Source organism: Furipterus horrens, unplaced genomic scaffold (assembly GCF_987537825.1).
Source record: "Furipterus horrens unplaced genomic scaffold, mFurHor1.1.pri manual_scaffold_3, whole genome shotgun sequence".
Classification (NCBI taxonomy): domain Eukaryota; kingdom Metazoa; phylum Chordata; class Mammalia; order Chiroptera; family Furipteridae; genus Furipterus; species Furipterus horrens.
Genome location: NW_028327173.1, coordinates 178,225,290 through 178,244,449, shown reverse-complemented (window position 1 = coordinate 178,244,449; position 19,160 = coordinate 178,225,290). Strand labels below are relative to the sequence as shown.

Here is a 19,160-nt window from a genome sequence, read left to right as displayed (position 1 = left end):
TCATGAAGTTAAATTTTATAACTCATGAAAATTTTATGGGTATAAGTTTAGACCTGAATTTATTTCCATTACAGAAAAAAGGAATTGGAAAGAAAAATTTTTCTTCATAGCAACTACTTGTTGAATCTTTTCTTTAGGCTCATCTTTAATGAGACCACATAACAACATTTTTAGTGAAGTTGCATTTTTAAAGATTTTATTATTTTTAAAATTCCTAAAAACTCTTTAAATGTATCCAAAACAAGATTTAAATGCATTTAAAAAATTCCAAGAATTGCCATGACTGGTGTGGTTCAGTTAGCTGGGGCATCATCCCATAGACCAAAAGGTCATGGGTTTGATTCCCAGTCAGAGCACATACCCAGGTTATGGGTTTGATTCCCAGTCGAGGTGCATATGAGAAGGCAACCAATCAATGTTTCTCTCTCACATTGATGTTTCTTTCTCTCTCCCTCCCTTCCTCTCTCTAAAAGCATGAAAAAAAAAAAAAAACACCCTCGGGTAAGGATTAAAAAATATATATTCCAAGCATAAAAGCTTATATTTAACATTTTCACTTACTTTTACTAGAAGGACCATATTTAAGGGCCTTAATTATTTCAGACCATTTATAAAAGTTAATATATGAACACGTTTTCCATCTGAACTCAGTAACTGATGTTAAATTTCTGAGTTTTATTACTGAAATTCACACCTAAAAATGACAGAAGAAAACATGCTCCAAAATAATCAGCAGAGCATTATTTTTTATTTATTAAAAGCAAAATTGTTCATTAAAAGTTTAAGGAATAGCCCTGGCTGCTGTGGCTCAGTGGATTGAGCATCGGCCTGTGAGCCAAGTGTTGCTGGTTCGATTCCCAGTCAGGGCACATGACTAGGTTGCACATCAGGTCCCCAGTTGGGGGCGCATGAGAGGCAACCACACAGTGATGTTTCTCTCCCTCTTTTTCTCCTTTCCCCTCTCTCTAAAAATTAATTAATTCGTTAAAAAAATTTTTTTTAAGTTTAAGGAATAATGGGTAAAAGACAATCAGAATATAATCACAGTGTACAGTAGTCCCTCTCTATATCATGGTTCACTTATCACAGCCTCACTATATCACAGGATTTTTAAAAATATTATATTTAATTATTTACAGCGGACTTTTTGCTCTGTCGTGGGATTTTGCGGTACTGTATACATATGTTGTTAAAGTTATGTAGGTTTAAGAGTGTAGAATATGTCGAAGAATATAGTAGTGTTTATAAAAGTGTGGAAAAGGTTAATAAGGGACTGGGAACGGTTTATAAATATGTGGGGAGGGTTTATAAAGCCTTAAAATATATAAAAATACTAAAATAAATGTTAGGTTCCTACTTCGCGGATTTTCACCTATCGCGGGGGGCGGGGTCTAGAATGTAATACCCACGATGATAAGTGAGGGAATATTGTATATCTCTAACTCCTTCTACAAAGAATCTAAAGAAGCTTTATTTTGCCCAGTAGCATTTAAAGAAAAATATTAAAAATAGAGAGCCCATTTTAGTTACTATGAGATACTTTAGAAAATTATAAATATTCAGTGTGTAAATTTGTTCCTAATATGATACAGGAACAGATAAAAGTAGTGGATGCTAATAATAATTGCTTTATTACCTGTATGACCAGATATCTCCATATTTTCTTTTTCTTCCACAGGATTTTCCCTCTTTGATATTTTATCATCCTTTGATACAGGTATAGGAGCAAACCTACGAGGTGTTGGAGTCTCCAAAGAAGATTTCTGTTTATCAAAACCTATATCATCAACCTCTCTTGAAAGTGCTTTAAAAGAAAATAAACTTAACTTACTCTTTATAAATTTTTAAATTATAGAGTGCTACTCTTCCCCATATTTTAAAAATAAAAACAAAATTATATAGGACATACAAATTATTAACAAGTAAATAACTTCATCCTCACTAGAAATCAAAAGAAATACGGACAATAAATATTTTACATTATAGCTAATAAATTTTAAAAATCAATATGATAATATTCAGTGTTATCTAAGCTATGATGAAAATGGCTTAGCCAGACACTGCTCATGGCAATAAAAACTAGTAAGACCATCTGGCACTAAACATAGGAAGTACTAAACTCAACAGACTACCTTTTAGTCATTAAAAATTAATATTATGAAAATAATTATGTAAATATGGGAAATACTTTTGGTATGCTATTAAAGAAGCAGTATGAAGTTATATTTATGCTACAACTACAAGGACACAAAAATGATGTATGCCCAAGAAAAATAATAGAAAAATATAGTTTAATTTGAATTTTTAATTTGCCCATTAAAAAAAGAACTGTTATTGTAACTAAAATATACAAAAATACCAATTCACAATAAAACAAACATCTTTTTCCTTTAAAACTCAAGTCTGAAAAAAAACAAAATTATGAGCAAGTAATTCTCTAGAATTGAGTGTAAAACAAGTGTCTACTTCTATAGAAAGCACATGGCTGGGTCATACTGAAACCTGAGTTCTGGAGGTAGCTCTGACACTTTTACTCTCAAGCCAAATAACCTTGACCAGGCAAGTCATAACCTTTCTGTGCTTCATCTTCCTCCCTTCACAACTAAAAACTGACTCATTACTTCACAATAGTTTTGTAAGCACCACTCATTTATTGTAAAATATAAAGCACCTAACAACTATAAGGAATCTTTAATATGTATGTAATACAATAATTTTCTAACAAATCAAATGTTCGGGATATTGTACTACATGGAGCTATATAATATTAAAGGGATAGCCCTTGATTTTCATTAATTTATTATTCAAATAGTAATAATTTAGAACACATTTATGCCTTCATTTTAAATTCCAAAGGTTTAATACAAATAAGCTATGTATTTCTCTGTTATAAAGAAAATTTTTAAATCCCATTATTCACTCTTTGGAAATACTTAGAAAAAGTTTATAACTATACTCAGGTGGTTTCTCTCCTGACAGAATTAAGAAAAGTAGTAAATATTCTGTTTGTCAGAGAACTGGAGGATTGATTATAAGCATGCTTGATACTAGATAAGTAAAATAAAACATTTCTAAATTTCTAAGTGCTTCTGACAATTTATGAAGGTTATTAATTAAAACCATAAAATAGGACATGATCAAATTTTCAAGTGACCTAAAAATTACTTGACCTACAAAAAGAACTAATTTTATAAAACAAAGACATAATCTTTTACAACCCAATAATATACTACAAAGGAAATTTATAGCTGACATTTTTAATTCAGAAAGAACTACATATTTTTACCTTGTTTGGAACCAAGTGCGTTATGGGAAGGTAAATTACTGCTACCAAGAGTAGAATAGTCTGGTTTCACAGAACAGTTCTCCACTGCTCTAGGAGGTGGCACAGTAACAGGCTGCAAACTACTCGTCCTGAGCGCAGCACTAATGAAATGAGTCTAGAAGAAAATTATTTTATTAATTTCAAATATCATTTGAAAGGGTTTGATGACAAAATACACTGAAATTTATTACAGGACTTAAAATAATTAATTTGGTTTAATAAACAACGACAATACATACATTATATGCAACTTATTCACGGTGGCAGCGAAGCCACTAGGAGGAGGTAGTATCACAAAGGACTGGATTCAGCCTGGCTCTGTGGTGTGACCTTGACCATTTTATTTAACCATTCTAAACCTGTTTCTTCCTTTCTAATTCAGAGATGGCTCAGGGACACTGAAACAGGCTAGATGACAAGAAGAAAGGAACCTCTACTTCAACCAGATAATTTAAAATCAAAGCATCTCATCTTTTATATTCTGGATGATTTTGTTTGAAATAAGGGATTAAAAACCATTACTAGTAAGCACTCAAATGGTAGCCATACTAAGTAGCAGCAATAATATGCACACTAATATATAAGTGGAAACTATAGTGGTGACTGTTTTCAGTACTATTTATTAAAACATCTGAAATGTATCTTACCTACTAAAACTGATTTCAAAAGAGATTTATGCCATGTAAAAAAAACCCTATGGATATTCATAGTTTTACAGAATCCTTATAAATATGTAGCAATCTCTCTACATGAAACAGGACTCAATAAATTTCATTTCAAGCATTTACTGAACTACTAATAAACCTAGTCACTGACACCTCAACTTTCTCTGTAATTATAAGTTTTATAAATAAAACATCTGAATTAGCAAATATTTCATCTGTCCAAAATCAGAAAGTCAATAAATTATGGGTTTATTAATGGAAGGATGGATGAATGGCAGACAGACAGGGAGGATAAGCAGTACCTTCTCTTTAAGAAATCAATGTGCCTTTCAAATGCGCCATCTCATTTTGTCCAGGACAAAAAAGTACAATATTTTCTAGGTAAAGAAATCAGGGCTTAGAGTGCAGTAATTTGTGGACTAAGAAGAGAACTCTCATAGACCCACCCTGGCCTCTCACTAGATAACATGTGGCACACTCAATTTTTGTTATCCATGGAGTACTTACTAAAACTTTATTTTGTATGCCCATAACCATTCCAATAAAAATATTATCTTAGCTCTGGCTGGTGTGGCTCGGTGGATTGAGCCCTGACCTGTGAACTAAAGGATCACAGGTTCAATTCTCAGTTAGGGCACGTGCCTGGGCTGCAGGCCGGGTCCCCAGTTGCAGGTTTGCGAGAGGCAGCCAGCCACGCATTGATGTTTCTCTCCCTCTCTCTCTCCCTTCCGCTCACTCTAAAAATAAATAAATAAAATCTTTAAAAAAAAATCTATCTTAAACCACATGAAAGCTGAAGACAAAAAAATTACAGCATATTAGTGTTCACTTTGTGATAATGTTATCAAGCTATAAAAAACTTATTTTTGTATATTCTTCTGAATGTTATAGTTTAATTTTTTAAGTTTTAAAGTTGCACATTAACTAGAAAAAAGTAAATTAAAACCAATGCAGGCATAATGCTGGTTATTTACTCATTCAAAAATAAACAAACGAACAAATAAATAAAATACGCCAAGTACCTGAATGCTAGGTACTATCCCAGGACCTGGAAATTCCACAATAAATAAGAAACTATACTATCAGCTTATCAGCTTCTTGTGAGGATAACTTCCTCTTATAGTAGCTCAGTGCCTCATATTCAAAAGACACTAAACAATGTTCATTCTTTTAATTAACTGCAGAAGCAATATGTATACTGGGTGGTTCTCACCCAAGGGTGTGCATCAGAATGATTAGAGCTTTTGATTCCCAGATCCCATTTCAGATCTGTTGTCTCAGAATCTGAGGTACAGCATGTGTATCTTATAAAGCTCTCCACGTGATGCTGATGCACATTCCCAGGTTAAGAAACACTGATATAACAAACAACTGCAATGTGAAATGAGTACTTTGCAAATGGTATGAGCCGAAATACCACAAAAGGAGAAGCCAACTATAAGGAGAGGTCTTACAGAACTGGTGACATTTGAACTAGAACATGGAGAGTTCTCCACATAGAGGGAAAGAATGATGAACAAGCAATCATTGTTGAAGAACTAAAATTGTTATAATCTAATGAGCTATTGCAATAATCAATGAGTATTAGCTTAGAGATCCAAGTGATAAAAGACCACGAGACAGCCCAAGGCACCTGCATAGCATGCATGGTACGAATACTAGAGCATAGTTACAAAGGAGGGAATGGCTAGAGGTGAGACTGGAAAGGAGCCGTCAAAATATTTTCTGGAGGGTCTGATATGGGCAGGGCTGTTTTGGAAAGATGGCTCTGGGGACAACATGGCAGACGGACCAAAAGGAAGAGAGTCGACAGAGGGAAACTCCTAGAAAGGAAGTTAATACATTAAGTCCACAGAAGAGATCCCCTAGTTAGTCCTCAGTTATAGTCTTTTTTTGTGTGGGTTGCACACTGGTTCCAAGGATATCAAGGATCTGGCACAAGTATGATCACACTGAAGAAAACAGGCTTCTTCTGGGTCATTGCTGTACATGCATTCATCTGAATATAATTAACATTAAGCACACATACAGGATGCTACATAAGATGGGAAACCCAGGCAAGAAATCTCATGCTCTACATCTGCTTGATGGCTATTATTAGCACCTTCTCCCATCCCATCCCACCCCCCTCCACATACACCACCTCTTCCTTCCAATTTCGTACTTTGCTGATCTTAAGAGTCAGGAATCTAAAATAAAGTGATCTTCCAAATTTACTATAAAATTGTGATTAAAAAAAAGACCATGGAATGTGTGTTGGCTTTGTAGATACCTGAATATCTATTTGTTGTTGTTGTAGTTTTTCAAGATGCCTAATGTGCTGCTCCATAAAAACATTCATTTGCTTTTCATGATCATGACAATGAAGTTTCTCATGTTTATTGTGAATGCTTGTTTGCTGCTCTGTAACACGTTGTAACTGCTTATCAGTCTCCTGTAACTTATTGAGTAATTCTGTAACGGAATTGACCTTTGCTTCCAAATCACTCTGCACCTGACAATAAAAATATAAAAAATCAAAAATATGATCAGGTACTGGAAAGAGTATTTAAAGCAATTGATATTGAGAAAGAAGCAAACCAGATTTTTATCCTCTAATTCTCTGATGATTTAATGCCTTTATTTTTACAATCACAGAAACAAAAGGCACAACATAGCTATCCTTAAGCAGACCTTTTCTCTCATAAAAAAAATACCACACAATTTTTATAATGCTAGAAATAAAAATACTTAAATGGAAATTAAAAAGAAGGAAATAACAAAACAAAGCAGCTTTTGCTACTTCACTGATCTCAGGCTGTGTTAGCTCTGCCACCTATTAGCTCTGCGACCTTGTGCTCTCTGACCTGCTTCTCCATTTCCTAGTTACAGACTGAGGGGGTTGGCAGAGATGATTTCTAAGTTCCCATCTCTAAAATAAGAACGGTAGAGTGTCCTGGGCTGCCCAGAACTGCGAGGTTCCTGAGATGAGATATTTTCAGTGCTAAAACCAGGAAAGTCCTGGGTTCTCGAGCATTTTCACAGCAATCGAGGGCAAGTCTCACAGCTCCTGAGAGGTAATACACCACCACAAACAAGAAAATTCCTTCAAATTGAGAGCAACTAGAATGTCCCTATAGCCTACAGTTAAGCCCAGCCATTTCTAGAATCAGTTCCTAAAGATATTTTTGCATTTTACCAAGTAGTTATGAATAAATATCTGAGGAGAAAAATATACTTTTATTAGTGGAGCTGCTGTCGCAATGGCGGCAGCAGTTGCTGCAGCCACAGTTGTAGCTGAATCAATGCCACTGGGTGAAGTTCTGGTCTCCAGAGCAACAGCGTCCTTTTCTGTGCCTGCATCCTCTAAAAGCTGTACCTTTACTTCCTTAAAAACAGGCATGCTGTGAGCTCTGTAAATAAAAAAAGGAATAAAAATATATTCAGTAAGCTATCTTGAACCATTTCAAGAAATACCTACAGTGGTAATCTGCTGACAGTGGGTTTTCTTGGTTTTTTAAAAAAGTAAATCACCTGGTTCTCCTTATCAGCATCTTTTCAGGCATTTGGTTAATGAAATCTATGAAGGCTCAGGTCACTAAACGCTAAAGAAATAAGATACTTCTTTGAAGGCGGTGACATAAGACACATGTGAAAAAGACATGGGCAAAATTACAAAGATACATAATCAAAAAGTACAAATTTAAGACATGCAGAAAAGGATCTGAGAATTCAAGTACCAAGTTTTATTCCCAAAGGAAAAAAAGCCAAGAAGGATTGTTAAACTGCTGAAGAATTTTTTGAATTGTAGCTCCTTTAGATTTCATTTTTAAAATGTCACACAATTTCTTAAAACAGGCACAAAACACACACTATTAAACAGCCTGAATTAAAAATGAGCCCACCAGTCCTGGCTGCTGTGGCTCAGTGGATTGAGCGTCAGCCTGTGAGCCAAGTGTCGCTGGTTCGATTCCCAGTCAGGGCACATGACTAGGTTGCACGTCAGGTCCCCAGTTGGGGGCGCGAGTGAGAGGCAACCACACAGTGATGTTTCTCTCCCTCTCTTTCTCCTTTCCCCTCTCTCTTCAAATAAATAAAAACAAACAAACATATAATAAATTAATAAATTATTTTAAAAAAATGAGCCCACCAAATCTGGGTTTCACAGCTGGGACAAGAGCCCTTAGGAGGGGAGGGGGAAAGGCGTCAGGGTGGGCTCAAACCACCGACCTTTCAGTTAATAGCGATTGCACCATAGTACACTTGAAACCTATATAATTTTATTAACCAAGGTCACCCCATAAAAAATAAATTAAAATATGAATTCAGCAAATATATACATATTTGCAATAACGTGTTCAACTAAATACTAAAAGACTGGTCGCTTTCACTCTACATTTGGCCTAAAGACAATGAAATAAACCGCTGACAAAACTAAAGAGTCCCTGGTAAAAGAATCTAAGTAAGATCAGAAGGAATGCACTGCATCCCCAGCTGCCGGATTTGCCCTCTGGATTTTTAAAGGCACAGAGCAGCTCTCCAACTTACTCCTCTTTGATATTCCCTCATTTCTACTAAGAACACCACTGTTCTGTCTCAATTTTGACGTTACCTTGACTTCTCTATCCTCTGCTTACCTTTCTCATATCTACCTGAGTCATCAAGCTGTGTCAATTATTTCATCACAATTATAGGCATAGTGTCATAGAATTATAAAAGCAGGGGAAACCCAATAGGCCACCTAACCTAATTTCCTAATTTTACAGGTGAACGAGTAAGCAGCACTTAGGGTCCGACTCCCAGACCTCTTCCCAGGACCCCTGGCCTTCTCTCTCAGAACAGCACTTCTCCCTTATTACTTCTCCCTCTCCAGTAAAACACTTCATCACCTCTGCCAACTATTTTCATTCTTCCAGGTTTTACTTGCTTAAAAACTTCCCACATACATTTCTCCACCATTCAAAAATCTAAAATTGTTCCTTATAGGCAACTAAACAGGCTAATTTCTTCTGGCTGGCCCTGCCCTAGCTTCCTATATGTATATGCCTCTTAGTTCACAGAACAATTCTCTGGAGTCACCGCCTCACTCACTGCACCGCACCATTCCTGGGCGTGCTGACTCTGTGCTCTCTCTCACTCTGCTCTCTCAGTTTTCTTCTACCCACTTATTACAACCTTCTCCTTCTTTAAGATCCAACATCGGCCTTCTTAGCTTTTGAAATAAACCTTTCTTCATACACTTCCTCTTGATCTCTCCCTTAACTCCTTTTGCATTAACTGCCTGTATCACACAATTGATGCTTGACAGTCAGTCATGCTACGGTTTAAACGTCTGTACAGAACAATTTAATGATATATTGAATGCAATGCTCTTTCCTTTGAGTTCTAATCACTCATTCCTCCATATATATACACAGTCTCTCCCAACTAAGCTCTAAACAACCTAGGGTGGGAGCAGAAAGGGAGACTTCTTTTATGCCAAAGAGCAACTAACAAAGAACTAAGGACATAGCAGGTGTTCAATATACATGTATTTAACTGAGTGGTGTATTAAAAAAATACAATTCAGATATTTCCTCTCATTTCTGTATGAATTCTGAATATGACTTACCCTTTAAGATCTCTCATTCTACATTAACAGGCTAAATGATCAATAAGAGAACTAACATTATAAGGCTAGACATCAACTTCTTTATAGGATTTAAAATTTTATTTTTTCCAATTATCAAATTAATAAACACTCAATGTAGCAAATGTAAAGAGCTTCTAAGTGTTAAAAAACTGGAATATACACATAACTCTCCCATTCAGAAGAATTATTTCCTTCTAGTCTTTTTTGAAAACCTTTTTCATCATTCCTAAATCCTGAATCTGGCAACTATCCCAATACTTCGCTGAAACTTCTCTCACCAAGGTCACTAATAAGTCTCGCTCAATTCAATGGCCACTTTTCAGTCCTTATTTTGCTTTACTGCTGAACAGCATGGCAGACTTAGAACCCCAGTGCCCTTGGCTTTGTTAACACTGTACCCACCACAAGTTTGGGCAAACTTTCTGAACAGCAATTAGTAGCTAACTTGCTATCTCTGCCTCTCTCTTAACAGTCTGGTTTCCTCAGTCCTTTCCTATGTCATCTTTCTTTTCACTCTCACGCTCTGAGTCTCACCAACCATTTCCAGAGCTTGGACTACCATCTACATACTGATGACTTCAAATCTGCATTTCTAGCTTATATCTCTTTTGTAAACTTCACCTTTATATTCATTTTCCTTCTGGATATTTTTTAAATATACGAGGTCTGTCTGGAAAAAACCCAGCCATTGTTAATACAACCAGAATGGTTTGCATGACATTGACGTAACCTGGCAGCCAAGGAGAGTGGACTGGAATAAGCAGGTGTAAACAATGACAACTTCACTGTACCAGTCAGTGGGGGTGGTAGACACTGTTGAGCGAGTGTGTGTACTGTGTGGCTATCATATTCAACATGACCAAGCAAGTGGAGCAATGAATCTGCATCAAATTCTGTGTGAAGCTTGAACATTCTCCATAGAAACTATTCAGATGACGCAGAAGGCCGCGTCTATGTGCAACTGGTGATTGGCAGCTTCATCAGGACAATGTGCCACTCATGCATCACGTCTTGTGCAGTTTTTTGGTGACATATCAAATCACCCAGCTGACTCAGCCCCCCTACAGCCCAGACTTGGCACCCTGCGACTTCTGGCTTTTCCCAAAACTAAAATCACCTTTGAAAGGGAAGAAATTTCAGACCGTCAATGAGATTCAGGAAAATATAATGGGGTAGCTGATGGTGGTTGGTCTAACTGTGTGAGGTCCCAAGGGGACTACTTTAAGGGGACTCAGGCATCACTGTCCTATGTACAATGTTTCTTGTATGCTGTATCTTCTTCAATAAGTGTCTCTATTTTTCATATTACATGGACAGACATTGTATATCTCATAGGCAACTCAAATCCCTGCCCACATCCCAAATGAAATCTATTCTTCCAAGGAATTTTTCTCAAGGATTCCCTTTCTCAATGACTACTAATATTACTGACCATGCATTTATACAAGCCAAAAATCTCGCTTCATCAATTCCTGTCAATTCTATCTCCAAATTATGTTCCAACACTCTCTCCTCCTCTCGAACAAAGCATGATTTCCACCCTCATTCCACCACTGCTCAATGTATTCAGGACTAATCTAACCCACCTCTCAAAAGAGATGGCTGAAAAATGCATAGCCAACTGGTTTCCTGTACTACAACCCAGCCCTTTTCCATTATCTTTGATTTAGCTACCTAAGTGAGCCTATTAAAAAATTTAAGTTATTTGCCATCTTTCTTAAAGTTCAAACTCCTTAAAAGGAGTTCATAACCTGGAACCCTGCTTACCTGTCCAGACACATGTTAGGACATTTTCCCTAGTTTTAGACACTCTGGCCAGACTCTTCATTTCTAAAAGTCTCTAGTCTATTACCTTTTATTATTATAGCATTAGAGCATATTATGCTATCAAATAGGGGAAATTTTCCATTATTCCATATTTGTTTTTCTAAAATTAGCTATTCTTAACTGTGTATTCTATACATCTCTATTCTTAACTGTCTGTATATACATTCTCAACTGGATATCCTTCTAGGTAAATTTTATTTATTTATTTATTTATTGATTTATTTTTTTCTAGGTAAATTTTAAAATCATTTTGTCAAATCCCATCTACCATTTAAAAAAAAAATCAAGTAATATAGACTACAAAGAAATTTATTTCTTTAGACATAATTAAACTGTCTGTTAACCGAACATGAGTCATTTTTATAGTTCTGATTCAATTATTATTCTCCACATTTGCAATTATCTTCTCAGCAGTCCATCCTAGCCCTTTTTCCTCTTAAAAAGAAAAAAATTCTGTTCATTCTCCCAAAATGGGGAGATAACTACTGTCAACAGATAAGGAGAGAAGTGTTGCCCTGGCTGGTGTGGCTCAGTAGATAGAGCGCCAGCCTGCAAATCAAAGGGCTGTTGGTTCGATTCCCAGTCAGGGCACATGACTGGGTTGCGGGCCAGGTCCCCAGTTGGCAGCGTGCGAGAGGCAACCGCATATTGATGTTTCTCTCCCTCTCTTACTCCCTCTTTTCCCCTCTCTCTAAAAATAAATATTTTTTAAAAGATTACGGAATACATATATACACACACGCACACACACATATAAAGAATGGAAGTGTTTACAGTTACCTCTCACTGCCTGCTTGTTTATGAATAACTCCTCCCTCTCACATCTGTGAGTGCTGAGAAGTCTGGGACATTTCAGTTCATAGAGTTCTGACTTGAAGGCAAGTTGATAAAGTCCCTATTGTGGTTGCAAGCAGCCACTTCGATTGGAGGACAGCTAGATAAAAGTGGTAATCCCTTCCTGTCTGAGTCAGAAGTAATCCACAATTTTTGGTTCAAGTACAAAATTTGGGAGACTGCACCACTCCTCATGCCCTTTTTGTATATATTTACAAACCCCAGTACACAATATACCATCCAAATTATCTTTCTAACAACCACATCACATATCAGGGATTGCAGGCTGAACAGATGCAAGAGGAAAAAACATGATGATGTCAAAAACCAGCGGTGAAACTCTGATGGCCTCAGATCACACCTTTGTAGTTTAGAGATAGTATTTATTTTTGTTAGCCAATGTTTTCCAACCATAACATGTATACTATGGATAACTAGGTGAGAAAAAGAATAAATTTTTTATTTTAGTACCTGTGCATTTATTTTAATTGTATTATTAGAAATACTAATTTCCAAATTTCACAACTAATATAAAATTTCATTTTTGAATAAAGTGAGAGTTCAAAAATAAGTTTAAAAAAATTTTATTTGCTAAAGGGCTTTCCATGCTGCTCTGGCTCAGGAGTAGGATACATTTAGCCTAAGAATATGATTCTCATTCTGTTCCCACTAATGACAAAAATAATAAAAATTGCCTCCAGAGTAGTAGATGTATTCTTTCATGTTTCTCATGGTGCTATTGACAGGACTGATCTTGTATTTTATTGGTATTTAAGATAAAGCTGAGAGAAAGTATTTAGGTGGAATAGTAGCCATGGTCTCCCTTCACTCCATCCAGATACTAAGTTTGTCCCTTTCTTCAAATCTTGACCAGGAAAAGTCTAAATACTCTCGGATGGTAAATAAGAGGCATGATGTATGTGGAACTATGTGACCACCAGTACAAGTTGTATAGTGATATGATTAAGAGCACAGGCTCTAGAGCCCGACTGCCTGTGTTTGAATTCCAGCCAAGTGTTTGCCTGCTAAATGACACAGGGAAAAATCAATCTCTTTGTGCCTTTGTTTCCTCATCTGTAAAATGGAAATTCTGTAAAATTGAGATGGTCATAGAATCTAGTTTATTGGATTTTGTGAGTATTTAATGAGTTAATTCACATAAAGTACTTAGAACAGCACCTCTTCTATAATAACCATTAACAGCTATTGAGTTTGTGTCAAGTACCATGAAAAATGGTTTGTACATATTATCATACAATACATATTTCACACATTGAAATGAAAGTTTTTCCTATACCCAAAGTAGAGGAAGCTGATTTTAGAGAACTGCATAAAAATACAAGAAATGGCCCACCTGTTTTCTGTAAGTAAAACTTACTTTTGTTTTAAAACTGCTCTTAGAGCATCCTTCTGTCCCGTGGTGTACTGAGAAATAAAGATGTCATTTGCTGCAAATCCAAAAACATAAAAATATACTTCAGATTCCTGAAAATTTGTTAAATTTTAATAAGCTATTCAACAAAAACCTTTTTAACTAAAAGAACATTTAAGAATTCAGCAATAGGATTTCACAATTTAAAAAAGGCAAGACACAAATGACTAAATAACAATAGTCACAACCTGAGGCCTCAGGGAGAAAACTGTATCAAAAACACATGGGGCCAAATTGGTAACATTTGCTCAAATCTAAAGAGAAAACTGGTTAGAATAAAGAAAAACCAACTTCTTAAAAAATGTCATTAAATAAAATTTTTGAAGCACATTTTTAAGCTACTATCTTACCAAAGATTTTCTAAAACTTGAAATCAGAATCTATAAACAGATTTCTAGTACCAAACCTATGCAATGGTAAAGATAGTAATAGAATTACCCTTACCACTGTAAATTCATTACCAAATTTTAGAGATTCTATTAATAGCTTAATTTAGAAGGAAAAATCAATTAAAAGAAAAAAGAAAAAAACTGCAAGGATATTTAATGAATGTCTAAAAATCAATGACTATCTTAAAAAATTTTAAATTCTATACTTATGAAGGAAATTCTGACACATTACAACATGGATGTATCATGAAAACATGCTAACTGAAAAAGTCAATCACAAAAGGTCAACTATTGCACGAGTCTGTTTATGTGAGGTACAGTGAAATTCAGAGATAACAGTATAACAGTAGTTGCCAGGGACTAGGTAGAGGGATTGGGGAGTGGAGAGCCAGCGTGAATACACAGTACAGAGGTCCAGTTGTGGAAGGTGGAAAAGTTTTGGAGGTGGAGAGTGATGATAGCTGCACAACAACATGGAAGTGCTTAATGCCACAGAACTGTATACTTAAAGATGCTAAGTACGGTAAATTTTATAATATGCAAATCAAGTGTATCTTTTTACCTTTTTGTCTATTGTTCTCTTCTGCTTCATCCAAAGGCAACCCTTGCACTGCGACATCTTTAGAAAAACCCTTTAGGATAGGAAAGGAAGAAACAAAGGGCTAAATAAACTTGATGATTTATTACTTACCAAGTACTATTAGCTAGCCATATGACTACTGTTTTGAGAGCACAGGCCTGTGTGCTTTATATACTTAATTCCTAGCACTACTACAATGCTTAAGTACCTTGAAGCTACTCAAGGATTTGATAAATGAGAGTAGTGAACTGTCAGACAAGTGAATGAGTAAATTAAGAAGCAAGAAACTGTGGCCCTGAAACTCACATTCATATCCCAACTTGCCACCTCTAGTAGAGCCAATTATGTAACACCTCAGTTGCTACAGTGAAATGTGAAAATCTGATTTACAGAGAGTCTAATGGAGTACATAAGGATGGCCAACGCATGGCACAAGAATCACAAACTTAAACCACAGCATTCTTTATCACTGAGCTCATAATGTGATCTCAGAAGGCGTCTCTATACAGCTCAAACCTATTGACAAATAGCTTTCTGTTCACATGTGCAATGTGATCTCAGACGGCTTTTCTATATAGGTCATAGCTACTGACAAATAGCTCTCTGTTCACATGTGCAACTTCATCTCTAAGATTCAACTCAGTGCTAAGATACTGGGCCTTTTTAAGTACTAGATTCATTCAACATTGCTATTCACTTGTCTAGGTCACACCTTTTCTTTTTTTCTGCTACATCAGGAAAGGGAAAAGAAAATCGTAAAAGAAAACTAATCCAGGTTATCAGCTGATAACAAGTGTTAACTTCCTAAAAACAAGCCAATGAGATTAACAATACAGTAGAAAGCATCTGGGAAATTAATATAAAGAACTCAAACAAATTAGTAAGAAAAAGCACAGCACATAAATATGTAATTCACAAAAAGAATATAGATGTATATATTTATACATCTATTTATATAGAAGTAAATATGTATAAATAAATATACATCAAAAAAACTTCTGCTTCATTAATAATAAAAGAAATACAAAAATAAAACAGTGGGATGCCTTTTATACATCAAATGGTGAAGATTTTTTTAATTTTAATGCTCTGTATTGGTAAAAATTGGGGGAAATAATTCTACAAATGACCTTGCTAAAGAATATATATTGGTAAAGTCTTTCTGAAGGCAATTTAGAAACATTTCAAAAAGTGTGCATATCCTTTGATCTGATCATTTTACATCTAGAAATTAATCCTAATGAAATGATGCAGGATATACACCAGAATGTTCATCTGTTCATCACATAGTTGTTTACATTATAAAAAACTGGAGAAAAAACTTTAATGTCAAACGATAGGAATATGAACAAAAATTCTATGAACCCATTAAAAGTTTCTAGAGAAAACTGACATAGGAAAAAATCCGTAATACTACTTAGTTATAAAACAGTATGGACCCATTTCATAATATATATCAACACACAGAAAAAAAGAACACCTCAAAATGTTAACAGTTATTGATTTTAAGTTTTGGAATTTCTTTTTTCTTTTTGTATATTCTATAATGAATTTCGTTTTAAGTTTTTATTTTCTTTCTATACATGTGTAAGGAATAGCTCTAAACAGGAAAAGGAACATCTTATCTTCCGGTAGAAAGGAGAAACAGGTATAAATAGGAGCCTTTATAAATGAGAACATATCACATTTTCTCATTAAAAGAGCATGGTCAAGTCAATCCACACTGTAATCGTAGTACTCATTTATGAAACAAAAACATGATGCAAAGAGATTACGGTTTGTGTTCATGCTAAAGTGATCATGAACTAGGTCCATTTTGCAGGTTTATTTTAAAGGAGACAAATCTACAAAAAGCATGCTGTGAATGCATATTAAATATAATGGAATCCTGCCTGATCATCTTCAGGACAAATGACAGCCATTTATCTTCAAATATACATTAATAGTGTATCCGTACATCTGGGAAATTTTTTAAATAATGAAATTCAAATAGCATTAATCATTACATAAGGCCACTCAAAAAAGAAACAGAAAAACACGAACCCCAAGGCTAGGCATTTACTCAGGGGCCAAGATTGACACATAATTATATATTTCTATTGTGAGTGTTTGATAAAATTGACAAAAGTTTCAATTTAATTCTTAGTTCATAAGCTCAATTTTCAAAATATTGTGAAACTCCCTTCTTTATAGACTTGTTAAATTGACAATACTTACGTCAACATTATGATTAGTGGTCAGTCTAATTATACTGCATCACCAAAACATTATATTTATCATCAAATATTTTCAGCATTATAAATAAAAAGGTTAACATGAGAATTTTGTTTTTTTTTTTCTTAAAGACCACAGAATAGTTTGTATGATGTATAATCACACCTCATGTTGTTACCGTTCCTTTACCTCTGATTTAGAATAAATTTTTCTTAGATAATAAGAGCTTTCTTCTTTTTTTTTCAGTTATAGGATTTCTGTGGTCCTTATCTTACTAACAGATATTTTTGATTCTATGGAAGGCTTTTAGTTAACATCTCGAACGCTATTTAACTCACAATTGTACTGTATGTCAAACATTTCTCTTTGTAAGTGAAATTTAAATAAAAACAAGGCCTATTGCTAATCAAACATAGTTTCAGTACACATTATTTGACGATACTGAAAACTTTAATATCAGCGTAATTAAGAATCCTTTTGCTTACACTTTCTGACACAGGAGAATTTTTTAATGGAGGCTGGTGATAATTTCTAGTAGAAGCTAAGTCTGATGGACCTATCAAAACAAAGAAATCAATTTTAGTGATTTTCAAATCAGAACATTACATTTAGAAACTGTACAAGCATGTCTCATGAACTGTAAACTCCATATTAATGCAAGACTTAAATTGGAAGCCACTTTTCAATGCAAAAAAAAACCTTAAAAATGTAAGTTTTTACAATTGGTATTTTGGAAAATATGGGTCAGTACTGATAATCAAGTGAAATAAATATAAAATGTTTTAAAATATATCATTATACTGTTATTTGGACAAACTAGGACAAAATCACTTGTCATAAATAAAATATGTACATAATATAAAAGCCTAATTTAGCATCAGGTATATGATATGCTGTACTCCAACCCAAAAAAGCAGCACTACAAAAGCACTTGTTTTTGCACATATATTCATTATTTGATCCCTACAACTACCCATGAAGTGGGTACAGCACACGTTATCTTCATTTTCACTGAGCTCCCGACAGGTTAAGTGAATTGGAACGTGGAAGCCATCAAATGGCAGAAGTTGTGCTTTTCTATGCCAAACTGGGTATCATAATCCAAACGGGAGGTAGAGTACTTGGTAAAAAATCCTAGTGATGAAAAATAAGCTCAGCATGCAAGTTAAGTGTGTCTATCGCAGATGTGAACACGAACAGTGTACAAAAGCCACACAAAGAAAAAGCACCATAGGATATATTCAAGTTTCATTCATTCCATCTATTCGATACTATGCGATGCAGACTGTACCTGGCCTTTTTCCCAGGGAAAATGGTGAGTTTTCTATATCTGTACAAACTAGACATATCTTCTTATGTTTGTGAATTTAAACATTAAAAATCCTCTAAATTTTGAAACAATAAAAAGACTAAATGAAAATAAATACTAAAGATTTACAAAAATGAAAACTAGAAAAACTATTTGGCATCACATACCACGTAACGTTCCATTCAAGCTAGTTCCCGTTCTAAAAGGAAGGCGTTGATTTGCAGACAACGCTGGAGGACCACAGGACAAATCATCTTTCAGCAAAGCCAAATTACCTCCCTGATTTGGAGAAACTACCTCACGAAGCCTCTTCGCTGGTATTTTAACCCGTCTTTTCTTTTTCGGACTAAACTCAGGACCTTTCATATTACTGGTAACAAAACTAGCCTCGCAGTTCTGAATAGAACTTTCTCCGGGGTCCATAAAACTTCAGGACAGCTTTGACGACTGGGGAAGAGGTGGGGTAAAAAGCGAGGCGGGAGTATGGTAAAGAAAACGTGAATTTCAAGTAATTTTGAAATATGCAGTTACCAACTTTTAAATAAAACAATGTCTAAACAGAATATTTGCAAAGCTAGAAAATTTTAATTTTGCTGGTTAATCCAGCTTAGAGACTAGAACACCATTTTTACCCACTAACCCCACTCAGTCTACTAAAGCACCATGCCAATGAATCTGAAAATGGGGATGACAAGAGAATGGCTGCATGAGCAATAACAACAATACCAGCGCATTCCCCAACCCCAGAGCTGACAAGGCAAAACCAAACAGATGTGGAGACGGAATTAAGATTCGTTGAGAAGAGGAAGTCAAGCAGGTAAAACCCAAATAGCTTTCTTCCGGCAATAAGTCTTACAAAACCCCCCAGCAGCAGCTGCCGGACACCTGAATTCACTCCTCCGAGCCTCCAGAATGCTCCAGACAACTTCAGTTGCCCGCGGGTCAACACCCACTTCCTTTTAAGCCCGCCCTTG

General features: G+C 35.3%; 1 protein-coding gene across 2 annotated transcripts in view; it reads right to left on the bottom strand.

Annotated features, from left to right (window-relative positions):
* The window catches only part of KIAA0586 (KIAA0586 ortholog), a 106,034-nt gene extending 86,914 nt beyond the window's left edge, over positions 1–19,120 (bottom strand). For both annotated transcript variants that reach the window (XM_090270934.1, XM_090270935.1), the window contains exons 1-8: positions 18,354–19,120; positions 17,363–17,433; positions 14,646–14,715; positions 13,641–13,710; positions 7,208–7,382; positions 6,263–6,484; positions 3,287–3,440; positions 1,637–1,804 (exon numbers count right to left, since the gene is read on the bottom strand). In XM_090270934.1, the coding sequence (XP_090127060.1) occupies positions 1,637–1,804; positions 3,287–3,440; positions 6,263–6,484; positions 7,208–7,382; positions 13,641–13,710; positions 14,646–14,715; positions 17,363–17,433; positions 18,354–18,609 (1,186 nt within the window). In that variant the 5' untranslated portion in view covers positions 18,610–19,120. The remainder of the gene's footprint in view (positions 1–1,636; positions 1,805–3,286; positions 3,441–6,262; positions 6,485–7,207; positions 7,383–13,640; positions 13,711–14,645; positions 14,716–17,362; positions 17,434–18,353) is intronic.
* Positions 19,121–19,160: the final 40 nt, after the last annotated feature.